The following is a 14,411-nucleotide window of genomic DNA, read 5'->3' as shown; positions in this document are numbered from 1 at the left end:
CTGTTTCATAAAGTTAACTTTAACAACATAAAACCAACCAAATGAAGTTTAAATTTCAGTATTTAATTGTTTGCATTTCTGAAACAATACGTCGAACACCAAAGTTGTAGCCTTCCTAAAAACAGACTAAACAGAGAGTTTGTTGGCCATTAGCGACTACAGGTGGAAAGATATATCTGATACTAATGCGATGAAAAGCATTTTCTGGTTCTTATCAGTGAAGGATTTGGTGCACTTGTACACTGTGCCTATCAAATAAACTACAAATAATATGTATATATGATAAACTAAACCAGTAATATTACATTAAAATACCAGTTTATAATTCAGAGATTTAACTTAATTACAGTGCCTTATGGTGAGGTAAGTTAAAATGCTGACTCAATTTACCCCACAGCATTTGGCTCACTTTGCCCCATAGCTGCCATTTTGGAAAAAATAGCAACTGTAGCTAACCAGTTCAGGCTAATATTTAGCTAAATGATTTGCATAGTTTTATATGTTGCTAAATCACATATATGTATCATAAATACTTTAAGAACTGGATAAATGTGACCCTGGACCACAAAACCAGTCATAAGGGTCAATTTTCTGAAATTGAGATCTATACATCATCTGACAGCTGAATAAATGAGCTTTCCATTGATGTATGGTTTGATGTAGGACAATATTTGGCCGAGATACAACTATTTGAAAATCTGGAATCTGAGGGTGCAAAAAAATCAAAATACTGGGAAAATCACCTTTAAAGTTGTCCAAATGAAGTTCTTAGCAATGCATATTACTAATCAAAAATTAAGTTTTGAGATATTTACAGTAGGAAATTTACAAAATATCTTCATGGAACATGATCTTTACTTAATATCTTGATTTTTGGCATAAAAGAAAAATCGATAATTTTGACCCATACAATGTATTTTTGCCTATTGCTACAAATATACCCCAGCGACTTAAGACTGGTTTTGTGGTCCATGATCACAAATTTGCTTAATTGTAACAACCATTACATCTGTTGTGCTAAAATTCTACTTTGACAAGGCAAAAACTGTTTTTAAAGTAAATGGGTGCCTTCCATTCCCCCCATGTGTTTCTTCTTTTTACAGTCTGGCAGAAACGATGGGTGATTCCAAAATACATGGTCACATGACAGTAAAAGTGTACAGATGCCAAGATGCAGGGGGTGGGTCAACTTACCCACTGGCTTAATTTACCCCACTTTCCCTTATTCCATTGAAGATGAGGCAGAAGCAGGATCAGAGAGTGAGGGAGAGCCCACTCTTATCAAAACATCTACAATAAAGTCAATTATTACAGAGTGTGCTCTCTTCTGTGCTGTTTAGTTTAGTTTAGTTTAGTGCCCTATTTTTGGTTTGGGCCACTGCCCCTCAAAAAGTGCACGGCCCTGAATCAGGCTTCAGTGTCAGAGTAAACAGGAGTTTCTCCATAAGCGTGTCAACGCAACGCTTATTCCATTATATTAGGCAGCCGAGGTTTACGTTAGTATGGGATCGTTTTTGTACAGCTAAAATAACCACAGTCAATACCCTTTTTTTCCCCACAGTTGCTGATTTTTTATCATACACCACATTTTCTGTAAATATAGGTTTCTAAAAACTTCCAAAATAATCTTGATTAAATACAAAAATTGCAGAATAGTTTCTTTTTCCAGTCTGCATAGTTCCCATATGTTCCAAAACATGCTTAACTGGATCATTTGTAGTATTTTGTAGAATAATTATTAAATAATTATTTAATTATTATTATTATTATTTTTCACTGATACAACATTTGTTTTGCGTTTTCCATGATTTTACCCTATTTTACCCCATTCCTCTGTGAAAAATGTATTTTGCGTTCATCAAACCGTCGTTTAGGTTATAGTTAAACACATATGCCTAATAAATAAATATAGCTAGTAACGCCCCTGACCACGCCCCCTCCACTTAATGTACTAGCCTCCACTTAATCACTTATCATCTTAACTGACCATCAAATAATTCATGAAACTCACCAAAACACAAGCAAAAAATTGCATTCAGTGATTTTTGTGACTGACGAGCAGAGATGTCAGGAATCGCGGCGAAGCTCCAGCAGAACCGGGCGCGAGCAGCGGGCGTCGGTCACCTCGGCAGAACCGGGCGCGAGCGCTCAAGCGGTCAAATTCTAACAGGACTACGAAGCGCTCAAGCGCGAGTGTCTGGAGAGCGGGCGCCTGTTTCAGGACGACACGTTTGAAGCTAATGTATCTGCGCTCGGGTTCAAGGAACTGGGACCAAACTCCTCTAAAGTGCGCGGGGTTGAGTGGCTGAGACCAAAGGTGGGTGTAACATAATCATTTAATAAATTATATTTAATAAAGATGTTATAAAACGCAAAAAAATAAATATTAAAAAAAAAACCTGCATTAGTATGATATTAAATGCATATTTAAAAGTTATAATTTATTACACTTTAAATATTTCTATATATATATATATCTCTTTCTATCTCTCTCTCTATATATATATATATATATATATATAGATATATATATATATATATATATATATAATATATGTAATATATATAATATATATATATAAAAGACTAAATTACTCTCAATTTGTTATATTTGCATAACATAAAAAATGTCTGATATTATGTATTTCTTTGGCATTTATAACACTGACTTTTGCCCAATTTGCATGGTTGAAGTGTTCACACCTGTCATTACAATGGCAAAACACATTTCTCTCAAACCAGGTTTAAATCTCGACTTTGACTTCTTTTCTTACTTGTTTGCTCAAGGCTATCACACCTTGCTCATCTAGTCTAGTTGTTCTGTGTTTGATAATTATAACCAACTGTTAGTCTGAAGCTTCCTGTATCTGGGTGTGTTTACTATCATTGTTTTTCTGTGATTAGGAAACTGTACTTGTCCATAGTTTTAGGTCAATCATATCATTGTGCTACAGATAAACATACACACATCGATGTTTTAATGCTTGTGTTTTCTAACACCATCCCGGCAGCCAGGAAAGAACGAAAAAGTCTACTCTATAATGACCATGCAAAGCCGTTGCATGTTAGTCTAAACTTGACAAGCAGCTTCGGAGCCAGATAGACCAGGAAGTCATGGGAACATATACTCCCCTAAGAGTATTAGCACATTCAATGTTGCACATGCTTTGTTATCCGCATTACTGCTTACTAGAAGACCTTTTAGAGTCAATTAAAGTGACAGCTGCAATTCACAGCTGGTATGATGGATGGTTATTGTTGTATTCAAGAATTGTGTTAGTTTGACTCACAGCCTCTTCTATTTTTACCATTAAAATTCAATAATTTAATTATTAATGATAGAATAAGCTAATATTTAGCTGTGTCCCACATTTTTCAACCCTGTTGCTGCATGATATCCCCCCTTATAGAAAATGTAACGCTCCTCAAAACTGTAACACCCAAGAAGAAACATTTATTGTCAGTTTTTACACAAATTTCAGTGCTTACTGCGCAACTATTCAACCCTGTTACTCACTTTATTGTTATAAAAATTATCAAGCAAATCTATTTTTATATATATATTTTAAATATTTAACATGTATTTAATAAATATTAAATAAAAATATAAGAATATATGCATGATTATTAAATGCATATTTAAAAGTTGTAATTTATTACAATTTAATGATGTACTCTACAATATTTTAATTACTTAATATTTAATAAAGCATTATCATTAAATAACGAAAGACTAATTAGTCTCTGCCTGCATGCTGAATTTGCATAACATGTAAAATTATCTGAAGATTACACTGGTTTAACCTCTAGTATTTCATATTCTGGCATTCATTTTGAAACCCTGTTACTGTATGATTTTCTGTAGAAGATGAAATATCATTTGGACCTTTCCCATGGCAGGAAGACAAAAAAAAAAGATTGCTCAATCCTGTTACTTGATTATTAGATTATTGTAATTAAAATAATCAAGGAAATATTTTTTCTTTAATATACCCCGTATGGTAAATATAGGTTAATTAATAACTGCAAACCAACAAAATAAGCACAAAATCTCTAGCTCCTTCTGAGTTATGTGTTATTTAAGCTAATTTTTCTGTTATAGAAAATGTAACTTAAAAGTGTAACCCCCAAGAAGAAACATAATTTGGACCCTTCCCATGGCGGGAAGACAAAATAACATTTTTATTGTTAAGTTTTACTCATTTTTCAGTGTTAACTACCAAACTATTCATCCCTGTTACTCACGTAACTGTAATAAAAAATGATCAAGCTAAATTTTTCTTTAATTTATGATAAATTGAATTTATTAATAAAACAACAAACCAACAAAATAACCACAAAATCTTAAGTTCCTACTGAGATAAATGTTATTTAAGCTAGATGTAATTCTGGTGCTTAGACTCTACTTTTTGCAATTTGTTTAATCATTTTCATTCAGCAATGAACTCATCTTCTCCTGTCAAGGTAAACCAGTGATTCATGTTTTTCGAATGCCTGTTTTTGTCATCCAGCAACTGACGTCCAACCCAACGTTCATTAGCGGAGGAGCCACAAGAACTGACATCTGCCAGGGTGCTTTGGGTGAGTTAGTTTAGCTATAATATATTTGCCCATTGTGGAGCTAGTGTACAGTGAAACTTTGATAACAAAGATCATATAGAACTGTCCCATATAGAATAGCAAGAAGAAGTCAGCCTCTGAAACGGTGAACCACAAAAGCAGTTTTTCCAGTTGAGGAAGTTGAAAATCCTTAGAATTGTACAGAGAAACACCCTGTTGAAGCAAACTCATTCATTCTGATCCATATTTCTTAAATGATTTGACTGCAAATTTTTCATATCTGGGAATTTTAGCAATTGCATATGTTTAAAGCGTAAAGGGTGAGTAATCAGCTGAATGGAAAAAACTTCCAGTTGTACAATATGGGAAAAGCAAAACCTGTTGTGTCTACATAGCAACTTTAAGTCCCAAACATGCATACACACACACACACACACACACACATACATACCGTTAAACCTGTTTTACTTCCTACAACACAAACTGTGGTGTCCTTTTATCCTGTCTTGGATCATATGCCAATGTTTCCTCACATGCAAACATGTCCCAAGAGTCCGGTGACTGCAGTTTTCCACTGTAGCTGAAAATGTTTGATACAAGTCCTAATCAGAAAATGCCTGACTTTATTAACTTTTAAGGAAATGTCTGGGATGCAAATGTGTGGGAGCAGGCATAATAGGACAGGTGATATCACAATATGATATCACATCATCCTGCTGGTTTTTCAGGTGACTGTTGGCTTCTAGCAGCCATCGCGTCTCTTACCCTCAACCAGGACGTGTTCGCCCGTGTGGTCCCGTCTGGACAGAGTTTTGACGGGGACTACGCTGGAATATTTCATTTCCAGGTTAATAGCCTTTTGTTCACATAAAAGCCAAACAACCAAAAATATTACAAATACTATTGCTGTTTTATGGCCACTACTAATACAGTAGTGTCTGCTAACTGATATCCTGAAGATTTTTTTAATTGTTGTTTTATCTGCTTTTTTAAACTTAATATTAATAAAATAATACATTATATATGCTTTTATTCAATTATTAATATTTATTTATTTATTTTCACAATTACTATATATATATGTTACCAGAAATACAGTTTATTTTAATGTTTAAGTGTCTGCTGACCAATATCCTGAACCAATTTTTAATTGTTTTGTTTATGTTTGACAGTTAATATTTATTAGAAATAGTATGTATGTATGTATGTATTTATTTATTTATTTCTAAGATACTAATTTATAATTATTGTTTTTTTTGTTTTCTGACGTATTAACACATTCTACATAATAATAATATTAATAATTATTATTTATTTGCAGTATTACTAGTGTTGTTGTGAATTGTCTTCAGATCAAGTCAGATTAATTTTCATAGTTATTTTTGACTGTTTCATTATAAGGCTACACATTTCTCTCTTAAAATGAAATCTGTCACCATATAGTAGGTATTATTATTTTTATTATTATTATTATTATTATTATTATTATTATTATTATTATTATTATTATTAATATTAATAATATTATTCATTACAATAATATTTATTTATTCATTTATTCATAAATGTAGTCTTACTATAGTTGTTATTAATGCAAAGTTTTCTCATGTAAAAGTCACATGCATTTTTTATCATTGTTTTAGGGTTTGTCTCATTCTTAAGCTACACATTTCTCTCTTAAAAATTACATTTGTTACCATGGATTCAGAAAAAGCAGCGCTGTTATATCTACTTGACATTAGTCCAGAAAGACATTTGTCAAGCGTTCCATTAATGTCTACATACGTCTATTGTCTCTTCAGTTCTGGCAGTTCGGTGAATGGGTGGATGTGGTCATTGACGACCGTCTTCCCACCAGGAACAGAGAGCTGCTGTTCGTCCACTCTGCCGAGGGCTCTGAGTTTTGGAGCGCCCTGCTAGAGAAGGCCTATGCAAAGCGAGTAGTCATTAGATTCAAACTCATTTAACATGTCTAAGTGGACTAGACTTCCTCAGAAATAATAACAAAAAGCTACTTCGTGTTCTCAGGCTGAACGGCTGTTATGAAGCTTTGTCTGGTGGCTCCACCATCGAGGGCTTTGAGGATTTCACTGGAGGCATTGCTGAGGTCCATGAACTAGCGAAAGCGGGTCCAAACCTTTTCAAAACCATCCAGAAGGCTCTGAGCTGGGGCTCGCTGCTGGGCTGCTCGATAGATGTGAGAAACTTCACGTGTGTGTTCAGTTGTGCAGCCTTGTAATTACTAGGAATGGGTAACTGGATCTGTTGTGTAACTGTCCGTGAACTGGAACTGATAGTCGTGCAAAACCGGTTCAGTTAATGATGTTTGTTTTTTTCGGTTTGGTTTAGATCACAGACTCTGCTGATTCAGAGGCCATCACTAGTCAGAAGCTGGTGAAAGGACACGCCTACTCGGTTACAGGAGTCGATGAGGTTAGTGGTGACTAGTAATGACTGGAATTTATATTTATAGGATAGCTTATGTAAAAATGTAACTTCTGTCATTATTTACTCTCCCTCCTGTTGATGTAAACCTGTATGAATTTCTTTCTTCTGTTGAACACAAAAGAAGATATTCTGAAGAATGCTGGTGGCCAAACAGTTGATGGTAGCCATTGACTTCCATAGTTTTTGTTCCATACCATGGACGTCAATGGCTACCGACAACTGTTTGGTTTAATAAACATTCTTCAGAATATCTTCTTTTGTGTTCAACAGAAGAAAGAAATTCATACAGGATTATAACAACATGAGGGAGAGTAAATGGTGGCCAAAGTTTAATTTTTGCATAAACTATCACTTTTAATTGGTTTGCATATGGAAAATGGTTTATGACTGAATGTTACAGGTCGAGTACAGGGGCAACTTAACCAAACTGATCCGCATCAGGAACCCTTGGGGGCAGGTGGATAACACAGTATCCTCTACAAAACACACAGTAACACATTTCTGTAAACAAAATAACAAAGTAAAACACTACTTCAAAACAACAACCATGTAAAATCCATATATCAAAAACACAAACCCGGGTGGTTTTGCAGAGAGTAACCACACCCACCCGTGGCTCTATCCAGACATGTTGGTATGAGTTGCTATAGAAACTCTGTTTAAGCCCTTATGCCCTCGGGTGTATATTGAGTGCATCCTCCTCGTCATGCAGTGTACACCTAACTTTCTTGATCCACAACAAAATCAACAGAAACTGAACATACTTAACCCATTAACGCTTAACTCATTCAATCTTTTTAAATTCTATACATATAATTTCAAAGAGAGAGAGAGAGAGAGAGAGAGAGAGAGAGAGTATATATATATATATATATATATATATATATATATATATATATAGAGAGAGAGATATATATATATATATATATATATATAAGATTTAAATAAACATAACTTACATACACATTCATCTATTTCTTATATAAACATTCAAATTCATCTGATATTACTTTATTAAATCATAATATCGTCATATAATTCACATATTATGTGTTGAAGTCATGTGATTGGTCTGTAGGTCATCAGAATGGCGTCAGATCAGTGACAGCGACCGTGAGAAACTGAACTGCAAAGCAGAAGATGGAGAGTTCTGGTAATCTGCAAATGTTTTATTTGTTTGTTTGTTTGACAATTTCGTTAATGTGATCTTAAGATCATTGACAAGATGTTTCTCTGCATCCCAGGATGTCATTCTCTGATTTCCTGCAAAATTACTCACGGGTGGAGATCTGCAATCTGACCCCTGATGCTCTGTCAGACGACAGCATTAATAAGTGGGCAATGTCCAATTTTGATGGCAACTGGAGGAAAGGAACAACTGCTGGAGGCTGCAGGAATTACCCAAGTAAGGAACTGAATCAACTACATGATGATAACATTATACTGTATAATATAACATTATATTCTATTAAATATTTGCCCAAGAATACAGAACAAAACAAGGAATACTTGTCACAGTGCAGGGAAGGCAAGGAAGAGGAGATGCGGATCCAAATGCAGCTTTAACTTTGTTAAGAAAATTAACAATTATGCTTTAAGACAGAAACACAGAGAGAGAGAGAGAGAGAGAGAGAGAGAGAGAAAAGACAGCTTTGTGCAACTAACAAAGACAATACTAGACAATGAACTGAGGAAATTGTTTAAATTAAGTTCACAGACAATAACAATGAAATGAACTAGAAATAGGTGAAAGTAAACTGCAAACATGTAAATAAACCAGTGCATAAAATCCAAGGGGACAAAACAAAAACATACAAAGTAAGCCAAGGAACCAAGGAAACAAAACTTAAACTGAACATGACAATACTAAACAAAAAGAGTAAAAAAACAAAAAAAAAAATAATAATACTAAACAAAAACAACAGCAAAAAAAAATAAACAAAAGTGACAGCTTTTTACAAAATAAAACTAAACTAAAACAAAAAAAGCTAAGCAAAATAATAGTAAATAAATACAAAAAAAAAAAAAATACTACACAAAAACAACTGCAAAAAACAAAACAAACCAATGCTAAACAAACACAACAGCAAAAAAATAAAAGAATTCTAAAAGAAGCAAGATAATAATAAATAAATACAGCAAAAAAAGCAAAGCAAAACAAAAGAATACTGCACAAAAACAAGATAAAATAATATTGAACAAAAACAACAGCAAAAACAAAAGTACACTAAAAGCAACAGCAACAAAAGACTCCTAAAAAGAATAAAAAGCAAAATAAAACAAAACAAACACAACAGCAAAAAACAAAACAATACTAAAAAAGACAGCAAAAAAACAAAAGACAATACTAAACAAAAACAACAAAAAGCAAAGCAAAATAATACGAAAAAAACAAAACAAAAGAATACTGCACAAAAACAACAGCAAAAAAATAAGTACTAAACAAACATTGTTTAGTATTTTAAAGTACTGTTTATTACAGCAAAACATAAGTGTTTGACCTTCGTTATGTTCCTGGCAGACTCGTTCTGGATGAACCCTCAGTTTCTGATCAAGCTGGAGGAGCAGGACGACGACCCCACAGATAATGAAGAGGGATGCAGCTTCGTTGTGGGTCTGATCCAGAAGAACCGCCGCAAAATGAGAAAAGTCGGAGAGGACATGCACACCATTGGCTTCGCCATCTACGATGTGAGCAGCCTGACACCGTGTCTGGAAGTAGACCAGCATAGACTATCGCCAGAAAAATCTGATCCACTTTACTGCTTGTTCTGGCCAAGAACTACAAGAAGTTATAAGAATTGATTATTTCACAAACATAAATAAATTAAATCAATATATCTCTCGTATTGTCGTCCACAGGTTCCTGACGAGGTATGGACTGCAGATACTGAAGCACGAAATCACCTGTTTTTGCTACGTAACCTCAAATAATCAGATAATGAAATGAGCCAATAATCAAATTCCTTGTTAAAATATTCTGCTGTAGTTAGCCGGGCAGAGGAACATCCACCTGGACCGTAACTTCTTCATGCGGCATGCTTCGGCGGCCCGTTCAGAGACCTTCATCAACCTGCGCGAGGTTTGCTCTCGTTTCTGTCTGCCCCCCGGCGAGTATCTCATCGTACCGTCCACCTTCGAGCCCAACAAGGATGGAGACTTTTGTGTTCGCGTCTTCTCTGAGAAACAGGCAGAGTTCCAGTGAGTTCCTGGATAAATACTGGCCCACAATGATTAGATTAGTTCTAATGAAAAGTTATTTCTTCTGACTAAAAATATGTTTGGTTTTTAGAGAGCTTGATGACCCTGTCGAGTGCAGCGTTCCTGAGGTAAATTTCTTCATGTGTCAAATACGAATACAATGCTGTATAATGAGATAAATGTGCATTATTTCAATTGTATTATTTCATAGATTAACGTGAATGAGGGTGATATTGATAGCCGGTTCAAGAGTCTGTTTGGACAGCTTGCTGGTGCAGTGAGTATTACAGGATAATTATTTATTTATACTATTTTTGTTCATTTTAATATTTATAAACCATATCCAATCTTTTTTTTTTCTTTACCAGGATGCTGAAATCTCAGTATTTGAGCTGCAAAATATCCTGAACAAAGTGATAACTAAACGTAAGCTCTTTAATCTTTTTTTTTTTCATTTCTTTTTTATATTATATTATATATTTGTAAAATATATAGTAAATAATTTAATAATTTTTTTATGGTTATTATCAATCAATAAAACAACATATAACAATAAATATAAATAAAAAATAATAAATTTTAGTGCTGTTAAATATATAGTAAATAATTTAATTATATTAATAAATCAACAAATAAAACAATATTTAACAACAATTATAAATAAATATTTTTGCTTGAATATGTAAAATACATAGTAAAAAATTGAATATTTTATATTTTTAAAAATCAATTGAATATTTTATATATATATCAATTAATATATAATATATATATATATATATATATATATAATTAATTGAATATTTTAATTATAAATAAAAAATTAATATAAATTAATTAATTTTTTAAAATGTAGATTACCTGTTTTTTATTAATTGAATATTTTAATTATTGACCATTTACAATATTTATTTATTTATTTTTTATTTTTTTTAGGCAAAGACATTCAAACTGACGGATTTAGTTTGGACACTTGCCGCAACATGGTGAACTTACTGGATGTATCCTTTTGAATAACTGCACAAGATGTTTTTGAAATCAGTTTTATAAAAATAAATAGTTTAGATGATTGATTTCTGCACTATTCTAGTCTATTTTTTCCTTTATTGGTGTCTCAGAAAGATGGCAGTGGAAAACTGGGCTTGGCTGAATTTAAGATTCTCTGGACTAAACTTGAGATTTACCTGGTATGGTTTCATGCTTGTTTTCATCCTGGTGTCATTTTAATTATTTGTACAGTCTTATCTTCTTATCTTCGAAGATGGCACATTGTTAAAAAATGTTGTAACAATGCCTGTGTTTGTGTTTTGTCAGGACGTCTTCAGTAAAAATGACAAGGACAGGTCCGGCACAATGAGCTCTATGGAGATGAGAGAAGCCCTAGGGAAAGCAGGTCAGATCTTGTGTCTTAAAGGAACAGTACACACAAAAATAACAAATCTGTTATCATTTAAATACCCTCATGTTGTTTGTACAGGCTTCTCTCTGAACAACACTCTACACCAGATCATGGTCTCTCGCTACAGCGACTCCAATCTCACCATCGACTTTGACAACTTTGTGGCCTGTATTGTGCGCCTTGAAAGCATGTTCAGTGAGTGTCCGATAAACAACCGCATTTTAATAAAAACTGATATGTGATATTCTGCATTTACATACCCACATTTCTCATTTGCAGAAACGTTTAAAATGCTGGACAAGGACAAGAATGGCACAATAGAGCTGAACTTTTTTGAGGTTTGTTTATACTACTTAGTGCAAATAGTGCTAGATATCTCTGCCTTTCCTATGGCAGTTATGGCATTGGCGAATAATTTCCATGGGATCCTAGAAAAAATAACTTTTCATATGGCTGCTTAATAGCAATGGATGTGGATTTATATTTCATACTTAAATGCAAATAGTAACACTAGATATCTATGCGATATTTTAACTAAGTGCACTATGTGTGGAGTATTTTCTTTGCAATAATAGTAATTAGATGCTATTTATACTACTTAGTGCAAAAGAATAGAATTCGGCAAAAATGTGATGGATTCGAAAATTAGACGATCTACCTCCTACGCCGTGTCAAAAGGCAGTTGTTAGACGATCTACCTCCTACGCTACTGGAGTGTCTTTTGCAATGTTGTCTAACCCTACCACACGTTGGTGGTCAGAGTTAGTGTAAATAGCCTCTGCCTATAAAAATAGCATATTTTCTTAGCGATAGATGTTATTTACACTAAGTACAAATATTGATAGATAATATTTACACTATGTAAAAATAGCAGTATTTTCTTTTCAATAAGTGTAAATTGTAGTTAGATGCTACTTAGTGCAAAAATGGCAATAATAGCATATTTTGTTATTATATGCTCCTTAGTGCCAAAAACATGGCATAAACACTTAGCAGGCATTCATACCCCTAAACATAACCAATAAGCACTTTGTGAGGCTAACCACTCAAAATTTTATAAACAGTTTTAATCACAAATTTAAGTTATCCTATAAAAATTTTATAACAAACAGTTTACACTTCTGAATTTTTTCCTCTAAATTCTGAGTTTACATCTCTAAATTTTATCACAAGTTTAAATCTTGCAATTCTCATTTTATACCTTGCAGTTTTTAGTTTATATCTTGAAAATCTTTTTTGTTTGTTTGTTTGTTTGTTTGTTTGTTTTTTCGGAATTTCTCAAATCTTAGAAAAAAAGTCCTAATTGTGAGATAAAGGGTCGCAATTATCTTTATGTTTTTAAATCCATGGAGTAAATGGGCTTCTGTACAATAACTAAAATGTGCATAAAAAACCAAGTTTTCCCACTCATTTTATCCACAGGGACTTTTTAAAACGTCTTCACTAAAGCATTATAAACCATGACACTAGTGCATTAATGAACCACCCACCAGCTACGAGGTCAATTTGCATCACAACTTTGAGAAGTAAAAATGTTCTTGAAGTCTTTTTCAGCATTCATGAGGGAACGAACTCCCCATGACAGGGACTTTTGGTGAAAAAAGTCTTCACTAAAGCGTGTCATTGTGTGGTGCCATGAACCAAAAACTAAATTTGCAGCTCTGATGAGGAATGAATCACGGCATCAGTTTTTTCAACCAAAATTCTACTTTGAACATGAATTTAAAATCTAGTTTAAATGATGCAAAAAGTGGCATATACCAATTAACAAACCTCAGAGTCACAAGACTGGTCTGTAATTAAAGCTTTAGAAGTTAAAAATTAGGGTACGGTAACGCTTTTTCCAACTACAGTCCCACTGAGTTAGTGATTGCGAATGACTTCAGACTTGTCAGATTGAAAATGACTATTTACTTCGAAAGTCGTCATTTTTTAAAAGCAACTCAAGTGGCATTTTACTTGCATAAAACTTTCAGCGATAGGCGCGACACTTGACTCAGACGCTTCCCAGGCCACTGACACTACAACCGTATTTTGTCTCCCTCTATCTGCTTCCAATACAACTCACACAAAAACACATTTTGTCTCCCTCTAGTGGTTGAATTTTTCCATGCTTTGAGGAAAAGGAGCAGCAGATTTTGGACAGCTGGGTGGAGATCTGAATAGTTTCTTATACACGGCACAGACATTGACATCGCTGGAATTAGCAGAGACAGAAGGAAAATCGGACATCGCCTACATGTGTGTCACAAAGCAAACCGCAATATTTCATGTACATGTTCTCCAGACTCAGGCCTCCATCAAACTGATCACCATCTTCATGTTAATAAGAACCAGGTTCCTGTGCAGTGTAATGGAAATCATGTTATGGTGGTTTAGCTAGTTGGCTATTGCTTATTTTGTTGTACAGTTCATTGAAGGACTAATGAATCACTACTATGAGCGATGACCAAAATTGTTGGGTGCAAACATATATGTTTTATGTCTTTGTATTTTTTAAATAAATGTAATAATAAGCAAAAGTAAATAAATCCATATGATTTTTAATTTCTGTCTTGAACAACAGTATCTCTATATATTGTGTTTGTGTGTGTAGGCATTAAAAAAACGTGCTCTTGGTCTCAATGACTGACTTTTATCGCATAGTTTTATACATTGAATACAACTAACACAACTTATCATCATAGCGCTTATTACTCAGGCGAATATTTTGTGGGAAAAAAACACAATTTATGCAAAATGACCAAAATTTTATTTTAATATTTCATATGCAAATTGGCAATTGCATGGCATGGCAACCAGG

At 33.6% G+C, this 14,411-nt stretch overlaps 1 protein-coding gene across 1 annotated transcript; it reads left to right on the top strand.

The window, feature by feature from the left end:
* Positions 1-2,040: 2,040 nt before the first annotated feature.
* On the top strand, positions 2,041-14,155 carry capn2l (calpain 2, (m/II) large subunit, like). The gene is given in 23 exon segments (XM_042712465.1): positions 2,041-2,136; positions 2,138-2,317; positions 4,512-4,581; positions 5,289-5,407; positions 6,363-6,496; positions 6,589-6,757; positions 6,910-6,993; positions 7,409-7,477; positions 7,602-7,642; positions 8,087-8,161; positions 8,253-8,413; positions 9,530-9,699; positions 9,871-9,882; positions 9,998-10,209; positions 10,301-10,337; positions 10,421-10,486; positions 10,578-10,635; positions 11,146-11,210; positions 11,328-11,396; positions 11,524-11,602; positions 11,687-11,803; positions 11,888-11,946; positions 13,704-14,155. Coding segments are annotated over 23 exon segments (2,142 nt in total). The 5' UTR covers positions 2,041-2,064; the 3' UTR covers positions 13,728-14,155.
* Positions 14,156-14,411: the final 256 nt, after the last annotated feature.

This window comes from Cyprinus carpio, chromosome A22 (assembly GCF_018340385.1).
Source record: "Cyprinus carpio isolate SPL01 chromosome A22, ASM1834038v1, whole genome shotgun sequence".
NCBI lineage: Eukaryota > Metazoa > Chordata > Actinopteri > Cypriniformes > Cyprinidae > Cyprinus > Cyprinus carpio.
This window is presented reverse-complemented; position numbering and strand designations above follow the sequence as displayed.